This window comes from Panicum hallii, chromosome 3 (genome assembly GCF_002211085.1).
Source record: "Panicum hallii strain FIL2 chromosome 3, PHallii_v3.1, whole genome shotgun sequence".
NCBI classification, from domain to species: domain Eukaryota; kingdom Viridiplantae; phylum Streptophyta; class Magnoliopsida; order Poales; family Poaceae; genus Panicum; species Panicum hallii.
Window position 1 is genome coordinate 12,516,113 of NC_038044.1, and position 16,743 is coordinate 12,532,855.

At 46.1% G+C, this 16,743-nt stretch overlaps 3 protein-coding genes and 1 pseudogene across 3 annotated transcripts; 2 read left to right on the plus strand and 2 right to left on the minus strand.

The window, feature by feature from the left end:
• Window positions 1-3,318: 3,318 nt before the first annotated feature.
• LOC112885220 lies at window positions 3,319-8,074 on the plus strand (annotated as a pseudogene).
• A 1,088-nt stretch (window positions 8,075-9,162) lies between these two features.
• On the minus strand, window positions 9,163-9,863 carry LOC112887945 (probable non-specific lipid-transfer protein 2). The gene has a single exon (XM_025954242.1). It carries the CDS (start codon window positions 9,766-9,768, stop codon window positions 9,451-9,453), a length of 318 nt encoding a protein of 105 aa, XP_025810027.1. The 5' UTR covers window positions 9,769-9,863; the 3' UTR covers window positions 9,163-9,450.
• Window positions 9,864-11,898: 2,035 nt separating this feature from the next.
• LOC112887946 (non-specific lipid-transfer protein 2-like) lies at window positions 11,899-12,596 on the minus strand. Its single transcript, XM_025954243.1, has one exon. It carries the CDS (start codon window positions 12,543-12,545, stop codon window positions 12,255-12,257), a length of 291 nt encoding a protein of 96 aa, XP_025810028.1. The 5' UTR covers window positions 12,546-12,596; the 3' UTR covers window positions 11,899-12,254.
• A 1,491-nt stretch (window positions 12,597-14,087) lies between these two features.
• On the plus strand, window positions 14,088-15,805 carry LOC112887622 (reticulon-like protein B9). The gene is made up of 5 exons (XM_025953847.1): window positions 14,088-14,222; window positions 14,336-14,516; window positions 14,598-14,754; window positions 15,048-15,117; window positions 15,244-15,805. Exons 1-5 carry the CDS (start codon window positions 14,120-14,122, stop codon window positions 15,408-15,410), a joined length of 678 nt encoding a protein of 225 aa, XP_025809632.1. The 5' UTR covers window positions 14,088-14,119; the 3' UTR covers window positions 15,411-15,805.
• The last annotated feature ends 938 nt before the right edge of the window (window positions 15,806-16,743 follow it).

Genomic DNA, 16,743 nt, shown 5'->3' on the forward strand with positions numbered 1-16,743 from the left:
TACCGGTGGCCGAAGGGACGCCTCATGCTACCAGCGCTGGCCTCCCAGTTCGCCGCCGCCGTCGCGCTTGGGGCAGCCAATCCCTCGACGAGCACCGGCGGGCGGCGGCGGGGGCAAGTCGATGGAAGTCCACATTGCTGGGCTGCGTGCATGGCTCTCAAATGGGCCTCCACAAAAATCTGTAGCATCCTTTGAGTGGGCCTATACTTGGCCCAGAGAGCGCCCATGTGCTCATATTGACTATGTTTGTCACGTCGAATCCTGGCCGAACTATTTAGATCCAACGGTGCAGGAGACCTCGACCCCGGACGGTAAATCAAATACCGTCCAGAGGGTGGACGGGGGCTCCCCCCTGCAGCTCCACGGCGGCAGCACGGCTTCCCATTTCGCCGCCGCCGCGCGTGCGGCGTCTCCGGATATCGCAATGTCGCGGGGAGGTTATGCATGCTGCTCCCGAAGGGCATCGTTTCTTTCTCTCTCGGCGCGCCTTATCGCCGGGGCCTTCTCGATCGGCGTTGTCAGATGGTGCCATGCTTGGTGACCGGCCGCGTCCACGGCCTTCCCGCCGCCACCTCCTCGTCCGGCACCTGCCCGCTGGGCCACGCCATCGCCTGCCGCGCATAACGGCCACCTGGATCCTGGGACGTGTAATGCGTATCCTTTTTATCGGTGAAATCGTGACTGCCCGCGGTGAGCCGGTGACGCCGGTTTGGCGGTCTCGTGACTCTCGTCTCGCTCACAACACGCCTCGTGGTCGGCGGCAGATGGCAGGGGAACATCGCCGGGGCTCATGGTGCCAATCCCTCTCGCGCGCTTAGCGTGCTTAGCTTAGCTGGGTGCCCCGACAACACAGGAGCCGTGGAATGGGGACTACTAGTTTGCATTGGCAAGCTCAGAGGCAACTGCCGGGTTGTCTGATCAGCTGAGAGTTGTGTTTGACGCGGTGGCGAATGACCCCCCATGGCTGCTGCTGCTGGATAGGGTTACCGAGCTTGTTAGAAAGCCGATAATAGCAGGATTATTGTTGTGCATACAGTTGCAGAGCCAAACAACCGGGCTTCAGTGACTAGAGTAGTTGAAGTGCCAGAAGGCAGGGCAAATGGCATTCAGATTCCGCCCCAAATTGTAGTATCTTGTGCGCGCTGATAATTTCAGATTCGGTCGTCTGTCAGTATCTGTGCTACATATGTAACTGAAACTCCAGCAGAACTGCAAATGTACTTCGTCCTCTGAATTTGCATTTGCATTTATTTTAGCGCGACTACCAAACAATCAGCAACCCAAAGTGACCACACTTTCATTCCTGTAACATTTGCTTGATACATATATTATTGTGAGTACATGACAAGTAGAGTGCCTGATGTTGCAAAAGTAACAAGGCCTAGTGTTTTTTAAATCTCAAGTTAAATGTTCCGACTTGAATGTCTTTATCTCTAGATTTTTTTTAATCTTGAGGAAGAAAGTTATTAGTTGATTGTTGGTCTTTGATCTTTGTAGAGTTCTCTGTTCAATGTCGTCCTTTTCCCACATTGAGGTCCTGTATGGATACACGGCTTTTGCAGTCTCTTTATTATACAAAACCATGGTATTTACAAATATGGCAGTCTTAGAAGCTTTCAGCGTTTGGGTACTCTAGGTTTTGTGGTTTTGAATCCTTTCAATCACCCGTTCAGTGCTGCCGTCTTAGATACGCTTGGATGCTCCTCTCCTCCTGGGAAAACAAAATATATTCGAACGAATCCAGAATCCAACTGACGTAGAATCCAACTGGGAAAGCTGATGACGTTGTGAAAGGAAGCCTGCAATATACTTCTGCTAGTGTCCAAGTGTCCAGTGTCTCTGGTGGCGTTCTTTGCTGGTGTCTGTCGTTGTTCAAAGAACAATGTGTACTATCGTAGTAGTAAAACCCGTGAATAAAGAAACATGTCGGCACCGCGTCGAGACTAGCTCCATCGGAGAAAAACGCGACGTGTGGCAGCTGTCTCCGACGGGGACTTTTAATTTGCTTAATCCAAAGAGAAGCAAGATGACACGTGGCGAGCTTTTTTACCTTAACCAGGCATCAGTGCTGACAGGATGCTGCCAAGGTGGTGTGCGGGAACTAGGAAAGTCTTGCCCGTAGAGGCATGCTGCCGTGTGTCGTGCGGCGGCCGGTGGAGAAGCTGCGCCCGAGTTTTACCCTCCCTAGCCTGCCCCCTTCGTGTGGCCTTCGCTCAGTGTCAGTGTGATTGCTCGGATCTGCATGCTGACTGCACATTCGTTAAATTTTTTTCTATGATTCCTTTCGTCATTTTTTGTCGTTAGTCGCTCGATATAGCTAGCTCTAGCTGGCCGAACGTGCGACACATGACCCGCTCCCCTCCTTTCTTGCTTCTTTAGGAGAAGGGTTAGTCCCAGGCAGCTCTTGGTACGCAGGTTTGGGCAACTTTACAGTGGTATACTGTTAAAATATGCCGCCCTGCCACATACGGCGGGTGCTTAATTATTATATGGATAATAGGAAGACGTGGCTAAGTTTATTACATGCTAGGTGTAGTCTCTCGGTTCTTAAGTAATCCCTCTGTCCTAATTATTAATCGTTTTGGCTTTTGTAGATTCATAGTTTTTATTATGCATTTACATATATATTATGTGTAAGTGCATAGCAAAACTTATGAATCTAGAAAAGTCAAAATGATTAATAATTTGGGACGGAGGGAATATATGAGATTCATAACAAAATAGTTAGTTTTAACTAGTTAGCTTATCTTAAACGTCATATATCTAAGAACAGAAGGTTGAATCATTTAATTGAACACCCGTTTATATTGAAGGGAAGAGTTCCTTTTACAACTTAGTGCTACATATCATACTGAGTTAGTTAGATTGCACCACAAGCAATAACCTATAATGGATTGAGCTAACTGGAATGCATGTACCTATCTATAGTTTTTGTTTCTTGTGTTCCATGCTTGTCTAATCTTGATTACAAAGGGATGATGATTCTTCGATCATCAGTGACTGTTGTACCATGGTCCATGGCATGCGGACGAGACGTATACGCGTGAGATATATATGTAAACCAAAAGCTAAGCCACATCCTGGTTAGCTACTGTACATACGGTCACAGGTTTTACCTACTGCATGAGCATGATAAGTGTTTCGGCTACACACACGCTTCCAGGCGAGACCGTGCACGTCAGCGTCAAAGTCCCTGTAGGCGGTTGCCACCTCCTCTGCGACCAAACGAGCACAGCAACCATTATATATACAAACCAGGTTAAGGTAAGCATCGCACCGCCCATTTGCTTGCTGATTTGCGGCAATTCGGCCCCGACAATGCCTGTCCTCCTGTTCCACGTCGTCGTCCTCCTCGCCGCCGTCTCCCTGGCCGCTTGCAGAGGCGAGCGAGGGCACCGTCGGCCACACGCCCACACGCACCAGAACGACCCCAGCATGTGCCACAAGTCCCTCCCGTGCGGCGGGCACATCGACGTCCGCTACCCTTTCTTCCTCGCCAACGCAAACTTGGCCGCCGTCGACGGCGGCGACGGGCACCCGGCGCGCTCCTACTGCGGGTACCCCGGCATGGCCGTCACCTGCGACGGCGGCTGCGCGATCCTGAGGCTCAATGGCCACGACTACACCATCCTGGACATCAGCTACGAGAACCACGCCGTCATGCTCGTGGACAGGGACCTGCTCAACAGCGGCGAGTGCCCGAGGGTAACCCACAACGTCACCGTCCCGGCGCCGTCGAGCCTCTCGGCCACCGCCAACAACGAGGACCTCTCCTTCTTCTACGACTGCGTCTTCACGGCGGACACCGCCCCCGCGCCGCCGGACATCCCGCCGATCAACTGCAGCAGCTTCCCGGGCGGGCGCGGGGCGTCTTTCGTGGCGCGGCGGTCTGACATGGAACGGCCGCAGCAAGATGCTGAGTGGCCGCGGGCGTGCAGGATGGCGGTCGTAGTGCCGGTGCCGAAGGACTGGTTACCGAGCGCCGAGTACCATCCGCAACTGAACAGCGACGGGTACGGGCAGATACTGAAGCGAGGGTTCCAGCTGAGCTGGGAGCCGAGCGCAGGGCCGTGCTACGTGTGCGAGCAGACCAAGGGGAAGTGCAGCTACAACCACAGGGGCGAGTTCGTCGGCTGCTTGTGCTCCGACGACGGCAGCGTGCGCACCTCGGATTGCGGTAAGCCCGGACTCTGGAACATGCTTATTTTTCTTAGGGTCTTAGGACAAGTTTTGAATCTAGCACACTGAAGCTGGTCTCTGTAGTTTTCATCAGAAATTTGCAAGTCACATTTAGAACATATTTTTTCTACAAACCTAGTTTGCGTACTAACATTTTTCATTACTACAGAACAATCAATCTGTACCGGCATTCTTGCAGGCACAAGAGAAACGACAGGGATACACTATCTCTGCTGGTTCTGTAACCCAGACAACCTCACATATTGCCTCGTAAAACAAACCATCAAGAACAATAATCTAGGGTATCCGGTTGGATCCACCTTTCTCCTAAAATCCAAAGTCCATTCCAACCGATCCTGCCTCTATCTCTCCATTTTCTTCCTCCATACTTCCTCTCTTCCCATGATCCCATCCCCACCACTCATCGCCACCCACCGCCGCCGCCTCATACACATGACATGCCTTGCTATGATGGCCCCTAGCTATAGGGTGGCCCCTAGCCATTAGAGCTGCGGCTGCTCCAATGGCATGACACTGTTGGTGCTACAATGACAGTCACTTAGCTGGGCTCATGTGATCTTGCAGGTTCACCTAGTAGCTGCCTGGCCGTATTATACGGTCTCTCAAGTGACATTACAACTACAATCAGATGGTACTACAGCGAAAAGAACATGTTATTCTAAAGGAACGTGCATTTTATGACCTGGTGCATTTGTGATGCTTTTGTTAGCATGTGTTCAACCTTGTTAGTATTTATGATCACAAACTTAATATTAGCTGGACTTTGTTATGAATTTATGACCAAGTTAGTTAGTATTTATTCTAGAGGTTCAACCTAGCTATGTTTTAATTTGGATTGATGAATGCTATGAGTCATGTTTTAATTGCTTCGTTGAAATATTGGTTAGGCTTATGTAAATTTTGATGTTGAAGTAGGAGTATGATTATAACTAAGTTTTAAACTGCTTTGTTGAAATATTCATAATGGCGAATTGGAAAATTATGAAATGGGTTCATCAAAGATGAATGTATTACTTTTATTATTCTCGCATGTTCTAAATGGACGGTCACTATGATATGCATTTATCTTCAAAATTATTACATTTGCATTTTTTTTTCCATTCGTTCAATGTCATATCTATCGATGCCTAAATTATGATGCCTTTGGTTATCATCCATTTTTTTAATGGCTGATTGATGATATTAGTCCTCAGGACATAACATGCATTCTAAATGGTTTCTCAATAGTTCTAAATGAATGCACTATATGTGTTTGGACTTTCTTCCATTTATTTTAAATAAGTATTAATTGCATCTAGAAGCTGGAATGTGTACTATTTTGATTTGTAAAAAGTACTCAAAATTGATCCCTTTTCCATTGGAATGAGTATCCTTACCGGTTCACGGTTATGCACGTCTTTCTGGTTCGTCGTTATAGTTCACTAAGTGAACTTGAAAGGATATTGATTATCCTAGCTAACTGGTGTGCAATCGGCAGGTGTGCTCTGTGTATCCATATCAGTTAGTTATGAAAATTGGTAGGGATGGGAGTTATAGGAACACTTAAGGATACAATGTTAGTAGTTGTTGTGTAACAGTGGTGTCTAGTTGTTACAACATTCCTTCAGGAACTTAACAAGATATGCTACGTGTTTCTGCAGGACACAGAAGCTCAAAGAAGCAATACATAACATGTAAGGAAAAACTCTCAGATGACAACCATATGACTTTCTCTATTCATGTCTCTTATATCATTGCGATAATTTCAAATAAAAGTGCATAGGTTCATATATATAGAAGTTTGTTTTCTCTAGCTTACACTAATTTTGTAGCTGCTGAGAAAAAGGCCATATTGCAATCGAGTATATTATCTCTTATTTTCCATTGATATTTTCTTTTTGACCTCATCTTCTCCTCCCGTTCTTCATGTTCCTTATGCTGCTGCCATCCAATGCACCATCGTCCCGTTAATTGCCACATCATGCCTCTAATGGGTTTGTTCAACCCCACTCCCGCCATCATTCCTCGTTCAAACCTGTCATCTCCACCCATGGCCTACCGACAGGGCCAGCTCTACGATTTCGAGGGCCCCCGAGCAAACTAGAAATTATGGGCCCTTTAGATTAAATATTTTTATTTATAACATAATAAAAGAGCAATATTTTAAATAGCGGGCTATAGTGGTGCTATAGCGGTTCCGCGGAGCTGCCAATATGCTCACTGCAGTAGGAAAAGCACGCTATAGCGGGCAATATATAATATATAGTAGTGCTAATGACGCATATTTAATTTTGAACAAAAACTAAAATTAGTTTAAGTTAAAGTTTAAAATTGAAGATCTAACATGCTAAATAAACGATTAGTGAAACAATAACTAGCTGAATTCAAAATGAAGTACCGCAAGCAATCAGGTTGAGCGCGAGGGCAGCAGGGCACCTGCACGCACACTGCACGCAACAAATGTCCAATGGCCGGTGGCCGTTTCTCTAATTTGCCGATTTAGTTTGAGCTGTTCGGGTTCCATCGACGATGGCGTCTACGAGTTTACAACGCCGCGATCTCCAAAGAAAGAAGATACGTCGCCTCCGTTTTTCCGATGCCGCGGCCGGCTCCGAAGAAAGTAAAATATGGGACGACTGGAGTTCTGGAAGGCATGCTTCATATATGGGCTGTTGTGCCCCCTTTTCTTTAGGCCCCCGGCGGTCGCCTCTGCTGCAAGAGCCGGCCCTGCCTACAGACTCCAACCATTGAATCATTCTTGCATTTCTATATATATCCTTTTAATTTTTTCCTTTTCTATATTGATAAGAATTTACAGTTTAAACTTGTGTCACATCCTTATGGCATTTCTACATACTATTAATTGTTACTGCAGATATGGTGTCGGCTATCTCAGGTGCAATTTTACTGTCACTTCTCCTTTGTATATGTGCCGTGTACTCCAAACGGACTCCAACCGTCGAATCATTCTTGCAAAAGCATGAGGCTCTGTACCCAAAGAGATAATACTTATTCGGAAGTGAAGACATTGACCGAGTCCTTCGGCCACAAGCTAGGGAAAGGGGGTTTTGGTACTGTTTACAGGGGCAGCCTGCCAAATGGGCGTCTTGTAGCAGTGAAGCTTCTCAACAACTCCAAAGATGATGGCCAGGAATTCATGAACGAGGTAGCAAGCATTATGAGAACTTCTCATGTTAATGTTGTGACTTTGCTGGGTTATTGTCTCCAAGGACCAAAAAGAGCTCTTATCTACGAGTACATGCTAAATGGTTCACTTGACAGATTTGTGTTTGGACGAAACTCTGAAGGGGAGAACTCACTAAGTTGGGAGAAATTGTTTGATATTGCAGTTGGCATTGCCCATGGACTTGAGTATCTTCACCGGTGGTGCGGTACTCACATCGTGCATTTTGATATTAAACCCCACAATATCCTATTGGACCAAGATTTCTGCCCAAAAATATCTGATTTTGGATTGGCAAAATTGTGCATGTCAAAAGAGAGCATTGTCTCTATTAATGGTGCAAGGGGAACCATCGGCTACATTGCCCCGGAGGTCTTCTCACCACAATTTGGACAAATAAGTAGCAAGTCTGATGTCTATAGTTACGGGATGATGATCCTTGAGATGGTCGGAGCAAGGGAGAACATCAATAAAAATTCAGAGACTAGCAGCAAATATTTTCCTCAATGGGTCTACGAGAATATGGAGGAATACTGCCTGAATGCTGGTGAGATCAGTGTCGATAATGAGATTGTCAGAAAGCTGATAATAATTGGATTGTGGTGCATACAGTTGCAGCCTAACAACCGCCCATCCATGACTAGAGTAGTTCAAATGTTAGAATGCAGGGCAGATGATTTGCTGATTCCACCACAAACTCTCTTGTGCTGAAAGAGTGAAAGTTTCAGTTTCAGCCTATCAGAATTTCTGTATCTCCAGAAAGATTAAGATTAAACCATTCATTATTCACCAAAACGTGCCTTCTACCATAGCAACCTCTGTATTTGCATTTGAGTGAGACTAGATAACCATCAGTCACCCAAACTCTAAAAACGGCTACACTTTCTTGTACATTTATTCACCTGACCACAAAATGAGCAGAGTCCATCTCGAAAAGAAGGGGGGAAAACAAAAGAGCAGAGACTACAGGTGCTGATATCTGAAGACTGAAGCTAGCTGCTAACTAAAGTTCCCTCCCTCTAACTGCAAACAGAGGGATCGTTACTAATAAGAATCTCTGATCCATTTTTTTAACAAATATCTCTTATTTGGATCATGATTAATAATTATGATCCAATATCGCAAAAGTCCGATTTTCAACCTCTAGTTTTTGGATTTTGCATGATTAATAACGTGCTCTAGTATTTTTTGCAAAAAAAAAAAACTCTAGTTTGGGACCCGACCCCTCTCTCCTTCCTCAGCTCGTGCAAGTTCCTGCACACTATATGGATAGCTGCTGCTGCCCACAAAGAACATGGTGTGTACTGGTACAATTTCCCAAGCGGCTGGTGAGAACAATCAGTTGGTTTTACGGTGTTGATCAGATTAAAGGGACGGGAGTGGTGCATGTTTGCTCCGCTCCTGATCGTCTTCATGTGCATTTTGGGTGGTTGTCTTTGAGCTCAGTCAATCTGGTGGTGTAACACGTTCTGTGGTTGCCAGTTTGCCACTTGCGGCAGTGGTGTGGTGTTGTTGGAATCATGGACTAGATCACCCAAAACCTGAGTGCATGCCTAATGGTTCACTCCAAAGATTTGCTGGACTAAACTCTGACCGGGGGGCAACTCACAGGAAATACTCCTATGTTGGATTTCATTTTTGTGTTGGAAATGTTGGCATTGTTTCATATATATCTTCATCAAGGCCGCAGCACTCATATCTTGCATTTAGGTATTAAAGCACACAATATCCCTACTGTACCAACACTTTTGTCCAAAGACAACTCAAAAGTGTCATTCTTTTATTCTTGCAGCATTTACTTCATAGAAGCTCATACAAATACTGCATATATAAAAAGTGTGCATACATAAACGATACATCAAGTCTGCGGTCTGCACGCAGCAGAACTCACAACGTACCAAGTACCCAAGCACTATTACGTCTCAATTTATTCTCAGTAAGTATTACGTACGAACTCTAAGCAGATCACTGCTCTTTTATTAGTATAGCGGATAGCACCAGCGAGCCATGGCATCGTCGGTGCACTCGCACGGGAGCGCGCGCACGGCGTCGATCGAGAACGCGAGCTCGATCGGATCGTCGGGCGCTCAGCACCTGGGCAGGGGCACCTTGCAGGTGGCGAAGACCTTCTTGCCGTTGGGGGAGTTGACGTAGCGCTGCATGTTGGGGTTCTTCTTGTACTGGCAGAAGCAGCTCGCCGGGTGCGCCTTGAGCCTCGCGCAGCACGCCGCCGTGGGCGCCGCGTTCCCGATGATGGCCGGCGCGCACGGGGTCAGCTGCGTCGGGGTGCACGTCGTCGTCGCCGCGCACGCGCCCGGCGCCAGGCTCACCAGCACGGCGCTCGACACCGCGAGCGCCACCAGGAAGAGCGCGAGAGACGCCGCCTTGTTGCTGCTGGCTGCCATGATCGGAACCGGATGGATGGATGGAGCTGATCGGTTGACCTCAGATTACAGAAGCTGACAGTGAGAGGTTGTGCTGCTGGTGAGCTGTGGCGAATGGATAGTGTGATCGTGGTTGTATTTATAGGGGCCTTGCAGTAGGTTAGGTGAAGGGGCAGCGTAGGCAACCGAGTCGTAGAAGTTTTGAGGGAATGCAGGTCGATTAGGTTTGGTACGTGAGCAACGAGAGATCATCACAATCACATCGCGGAGGCACCAAGCATGCACTGGGCAACTCAACGACTGACACACAGTTCCACTACCGGTTGAGTTCGTTCACAGTGCATGTGCAGGGGGCTAGCTCAGTAGCTCTTACGGATTCGACGCGTTGGAATTCAGAGTTTCAGACGGTACGGACCTGGGGTGAGGTGTTCATCTTTCTTCCCTTTTTCCGTATGAACAAGACGATCCTTTTTTCTAGAGAGAGCTTAGTAGTGGGTTGGTTAGTAGAACGGACAACGGAGAGAGGGCATCATCATGAGCGTGACGAACTGATGAAGGGACGGCAAAAGCTGGTCCAGCAAAGTCTCAGCGGCGTACACGTAGTAGAAGGTCAAGCACGCGCGCCCGGAGATCAGGGCAGGGCCATCTTTTTTGGACGGCAAGCAAGGGGCCAAGATGGCATGCCTCCTCGTTGCAGCTGTCCAAGGCTCCAAGCCTCGAAGTCTTAGGGACGATAGAGTGATTGACGTGATCATGGATCAGCATTTCGACATCGCCTATAGCCGTGCATGTATTTCCAATCCTCGATCTTTTGAGTTGAGATTTTTAATTAAAGAAAGTTCGTACCTAGAATTAACGGCCTGCTCATTTGATCCAAAAATAAACACAAGGACGACCAATTTCACACCTAAACCGTGCGGCGCATTCTTATTTTTTTGAAATATTTCTATTCGAATTTACAGAAATAATACATTATTTTCAGTACTTACAAAATAATACTCTATTGCGCTATTGTAGCGCGAAATGTAAAATTTGACCTACTGTAGAACGAAACATAAAAATGACACTATGACAGTGTGAACTGTGACGATATCCTCCATGCATGATACTTAAAAAGTGCAATAGAGTATTATTTTATAAGTTTTGAAAATACTTATTCTTTATTTTAAAAATGAATAAAAAGTAATATTTTTTTTAAAAAACTCTTCATTCTTGGCTCAACCTTCCGTGCAGTTGTTTACTAGTTGAAGTTGAACTAATTCATGGATGCGCAGGTTTTCCGTTAAAATCGCATGGAAACTACCAGTTCCTGATATTCAGTATTGGAAAAATGAAAAATTACAACCATTTGAAAGTTCAGAATTGTCCCTAATGAAGGTAAAACAGAATAATCAGATGCGCAAAAGTGCTCAAAGACTGCCATTGACTGGTTTAATCAGAATTTATGAACCACAATCCAAATTTTGATTAGAAAAACACAATTATCTTACTCGTGTATTTATCAATTTGCATACAGATCGTATTTACATAAAAGTACAATTTGATAAGCAGTGATTAGTTGTATGAATCGTTTCACATGAAAAAGGCAAGAACGTACTTAAGGTGAATACTAGGAGAAAAAATTACAAATGTTAGTCAATGGTGAATAAGTTCACTTAGAGTATCTCCAGCAGTCTTCCTCCCTCCAATTAATTGTTAGTATTGGGAAAAGATATGCTCAAGCATTTCCTTAAAAGTATCTTCAGCAGTTCTCTAATAAATATCTCTCCAGCAGTTCCCCAATAAACATCTCCCAATAAGATAGTATTGGAATGTCCCAATACCACTTTCATAGATTATTGGAAGATGCTTTTAGAGTTCCCAATACTCATCCCAGTACAACTAACATATTGGGAGAGCCAAAATTCTCTTTATTTGAGGGGAGTTGGAGTGAAATATTAGGATAGCCCAATAATTATTGGAGAAAGTGAGAGGTTTTGGAAACCACTGGAGTATATTTTCTTCCAATATTATCAGTTTATTGGGGAAAGAAGGACCACTGGAGATACTGTTAGCTCTTTCTTTCGTTAATAATTATTTGTTTGTCCTAATATTTAACATCGAACTTATAAGCCGGAGATGCTCTTGCGTCTTGCACCAGTGAGCAAATGGTAGTGATAAACAGTATTGTATTGGCATGCCTTGGACATCATTCCAGACTTGCTGACTGCTGTTGCTACTTTTACCTCACACTTTTAGCTATCACTGTTGGCACTAGTTTTGTCACCATCATTTGCTGATCTTAATGAGAAAAGCCACGAGCCCACGAACACACATTACACATATAGCGTACGTAATTATTACATCCTTTATTCATACACGCGAGCCCGAAGAGCTCGGCAGATGCAGGAAGCAGAGACCAGCACAGCACCACGGAGATCAACACGCATACACGGGAACACGCTAGCGCATAGAGCGAGGCCGGCCGGCCGTACGCTCGCGGTGCTGACGCGAATCGAAGGATTTAATTAGCAGGAGGGCACGGGCACCCTGCACGCGGCCATGGCCTTCTTGCCGTTGGGCGAGTTGACGTAGCGCTGCAGGTTGGGGTCGCGCGCGTACGTGCACAGGCACGGCTGCTGCTCCTTCATCCTGCTGCAGCACGCCGCGGTGGGCGGCGCGTTCCCGATGATGGCGCCCGCGCACGGGGTCAGCTGCGTCGCGTCGCACGTCGCCGCGTCGGCGATCCCCGGCGCCGCCGCGCACAGCAGCAGGACCACCGCGCAGGCGGCGAGCAGCAGTTGATGCGCCGGCTTCATGATGGCTCGGAAGTTGGAGCGAGCGAGATCTGGTATGTAGTGTAGTAGGATTCGGATGGTGCGAGCGCTCGGAGAGAGACCGGCGCTATTTATAGGCTGGCTTCATCAGGAGAGTGGCAGCAACGACGACCTCGCGTCGCGCCACGTCGAGGTGGAAGCTGCGATCACGTACAAGGCCGGCCCGGACATGCATGATCGCGTGGCTAGTGCAGTACAAGTGTGCAGCGCAGATCGACTCGATGGCATTGTGAGGAGCACGTCACAAGCAAGCGCACGGTGTGTGCGCCACTAGGCAGAGGGAGGACCAAATGCTCTGCACAATGATTGCACCATTTGCGCTACTACTCAAACGGAAAAGAGGAATTATTCTTGGTGCAGCTTGAAAGCAGCTCAACCGAGCGCATAACGAAACGGCGCGCACTGCGTGAGTGTCGATCACGGACTAGCGAAAAGCAGGTTTGGTGGACCGCCGGCCATGATAAGGTTTGTTGAATTGCGCTGTTCCATTCTGTTGATCAGATCAGGTTAGTTGGGATGGTTAAAGTATGAGCAAAATCTGTTTTACTTTGGTAAGTAGTTCGTTAATTTGGTTGCTTTGGGAACCAGAGAGAACGCAAGACATCTGGTGGTAAAAGTAGTGAAAGATAAAAGGTGATTGCACTGCATGCCTAGCTGAATATCTATTCTGAACATATATATTGGGTAGATTCAGGAGCAATTTTCTCCCTTTTTTCCCTGGATTAATAAAAACTGCCGCTATAACTAACTCCCTTAACCCAACATCGTGCTAGGCTGCTGCTGGCTGCTAGCCTGCCACACAAGTAAAGAGAAACTGGTTTCACCTGTACAACAGCAATCGCCTGTACTGCAAGTTTCTGGTGAAAACTACACTCAGCGCAGGCCCAAAAAAGCAACTCCCCAACATGCTAATGGCCATTATTATATTGTATTCTTCCTCACAAACAAATAGGCATTCCAAAACACATATGAAAACTCAAGGGGGTTTAGCTGATGCTAATGCCCATTCCATTAAGCCAACCTTTCTGTAGTGGCAATGGCACTTGCCTCTCCGCCATCTCGCATCACTGTGACAGCTTGACAGGCCTTCAGTTCCCGAAACATCTGTTCCTAAATTAACGTTAGAGTTCAGATAAAGATTTTACAATCTGGAATCTAGACCAAAAAGTCCCTAACCCATGCGAAGGTGCCCCCCCACCCCCTCTCAATTAAAGCAGTTTATTCTTTGACAAAGACGATGCACAAGCACAACAATCAACAAGTCCCCGATGCCACGATACCGGCAGTGATTTTTTTTTTCCTGCGACCGCTATGTGGCTTCAAGTCTGTAAGAAGGAATCCCTGAGCTGTTACAAAACCTCCGGCTGAAGCAAACCTTACCTCATATTCGTTCACTCCCCTGTACCCCCCGGCACAAAGCTATCCTTGCCTTCTCATGCCAAGCTTCTTTATCCTCTCATAATACCTGACAGCCTATAAGGACAACTGGAGGAGAGCTGTCGTGACCAGACGAATTGCTACCAAACGCCACAAGAATTTCTCAGAACTCTGAAGCCATGCCTCCTCATGTTGAGAGCAGTTCTTCTGACGATGATGGACCGGCAACAAGGCTATTTCATAGACGCAGATCAGTTCATAAGCTACTCGGTCGATGGAAAGGTGCAATGCTACTAGTTAGTATTTTCTGAAAAGTTGTCGTGTATCAGCAACATTCCAGGTGCTGGTGTCTGAATCGGCTCCAGAGTGATCACTGAATTAGATTGGATTTGCAGTCGCGGACATCCTGCTATGGAGGAACAAAAACCTATCAGCAGGGATCCTCGCAGGGGCAACACTGGTCTGGTTCCTGTTCGACGTGGTTGAGTACAACGTAGTAACGCTCCTTTGTCACATTGCACTCCTTGGGATGCTTCTGCTCTTCATCTGGTCGAACGCCGCGCCTCTCTTTGACAGGTTGCACTGCTATGCTGTCTAAGATTTTTGTAGCTATATCTCACCGGACAAGGGATAACGCGAAAACAATGTCAGCTAAAGTCTCGTGTTTTGCAGGCGGCCTCCACATATTCCAGAGGCCATTGTTTCTGAAAAAGCGTTCAGAGAAATTGCACAGACCACCCAGTACAAACTGGCTCACTTTGTATCAATCCTGTATGACATTGCATGCGGGAAGGATCTCAAGAAGTTTCTCATGGTATATACGATCTGCGTTTTCTGATCTGCGCACTTTGCTTAATAGTATTAGCATGGCCTATGACTATCACGTTGTTGCTGTGCATCAAAATATGCAGAAGTTCTGAAGACTCGAACAGAGAAATTTAAATTGATGCCACATGTTCTTTAATGGCATAAAGCAATCTCAAATTTCCATCTGGTTAAAGAATATTCATTAAGCATGTAATGTTCACAAAATAATCTCTATGCCTTTATTTTTCTGTTAACATTCAGCTTAGTGAACTCAAATGTTTTTTTCTTTATTCTTATAAGGTGATTGGATCTTTGTGGGTACTGGCAGTAGTTGGAGATACTTGCAGCTTCACCACACTGTTATATGTTGGTAAGTGTTATTGAAAGAGGATGCTTGAAGAGATGCATCAGCAAGTGCACAGCCCAAAGCATGCGAAAAGAACGATTTATTCATATGTACTCATATTCTGACAATTTATCATGCTTTCTTGACTAGGATTTTTGTGTGCTCTGACTTTACCGCCATTATATGAAAGATACGAAACAGAAGTGGACCATATTGTTGCCAAAGGGGGTGAAGACCTCAAGAAATTCTACGAGAAGGTTGACTCCAATGTCCTCAACAAGATACCAAGAGGCCCTATCAAGACAAAAGTTCGCTAAGATGTTCTTCGAGTTTCCCTAAGTCGTCAGGACACACAAATAGTCCCATACTCCCATATATGTAAAATAGTAACTAGTTACTGGATTTAGGGCCTGTTTGGAGAGCCGCCACACCTGCCACACCGCGCCTAACTTTTTCTGCCGCAGGTGCGGCGGCCGTTTTGGCCGCCACAAGTTAGGCGCGGTGTGGCGTCCTAGGCGCCACACCAAACGGGCCTTTAACTTCAAAACAAATATATGGTACGAAATTGCGCATGTTAGACTACTACTGATGTGAACCACTGCACCATATACTTTACCTTGTCGGAATATGATGGTTGGATGAATGTTCGTAAAGAAAACATTTGTTAGATGTACTTACTAGATTAGAATGTTTTTTTTGTAAAAATGCCACAGCAAAGTACTGCTCCATGTTGTTTTGTGAGGCACATGCCTCATGGTACTGTGTTAGTGGCTACTTTGGGCGAAAAAGAAACTGATCCCCATGAAGGCAAAGGGGCGTTGCGTAGGACACGTGAGCCAAAAGAGAAGCCCACTGATATCTTAGGAAAGAACTCCATATGGAGCCCACAGCAATGATCTGATCGCTTCAGCGATACAAGTTGGGAAATGCAGTTTGGACCAAGCCTGGGACAAGATAATGTCCTCTCCCATTTACCAGCTGCTATAGGACAAGTTGCAGGGATATCAGCTGCTGGACCCCTTATCATACGGCCATTAACCTTATCAAGTCCTGCTCCCAAGCAAACCAAGCTACCGAAAAGCCTCATTGCATCTTCAGTTAAAATGCACACACCATAACCTGCAATCATCTTGTTTCCTGCCATAACATTCCTGACATTCGGCAGCGAAGCACACGTGCCACCGCTGCTGCTCCATGGCCGTGGCCACCGCAAAGTTCTTTGTTTCCAATTCCATTGATCCGGCAGCTGTTCATCAGCGACCTCTTTTTTGGGGTTTGGGGGGGGGGGGTTGTAAAACGCCCAAACGGGCTACAAACTTTCATTCAAATGTGGAAAACAGTACAAATATCAGCCTAAGATGGCCAGTTACAAAGTTTTTCTTTCAGAGGGCAAACCCCACAACGAGTGAAATTAGAACAATTGAAATTGAGGTTATCCAATCTTACAGAAGTTACATTTCGTGCTAATCTATCAGCTATAATTTTTTCTTCCCTTGGAATATAGAAGAACTCTCGCATATCCTTAATAATGTACCTAATTCTCCAGTCCGGACTCCGGAGTAACTTCCTGTTGTTCTTTCATACAGGCGATGAGTTCAGAATTATCTGCAAGGAAATAAAAATCACACTCATGGACCTGCAAAGAAATAA

Excerpts from the sequence above, each read along its gene's own strand:
- LOC112887946 (XM_025954243.1), bottom strand. The coding sequence starts at position 12,545 with ATGAAGCCGGCGCATCAACTGCTGCTCGCCGCCTGCGCGGTGGTCCTG.
- LOC112887945 (XM_025954242.1), bottom strand. The coding sequence starts at position 9,768 with ATGGCAGCCAGCAGCAACAAGGCGGCGTCTCTCGCGCTCTTCCTGGTG.
- LOC112887622 (XM_025953847.1), top strand. The coding sequence starts at position 14,120 with ATGCCTCCTCATGTTGAGAGCAGTTCTTCTGACGATGATGGACCGGCA. Across the intron at positions 14,223-14,335 it reads GCTACTCGGTCGATGGAAAG|TCGCGGACATCCTGCTATGG; the intron begins GTGCAATGCTAC and ends TTGGATTTGCAG. Across the intron at positions 15,118-15,243 it reads CACCACACTGTTATATGTTG|GATTTTTGTGTGCTCTGACT; the intron begins GTAAGTGTTATT and ends TTTCTTGACTAG.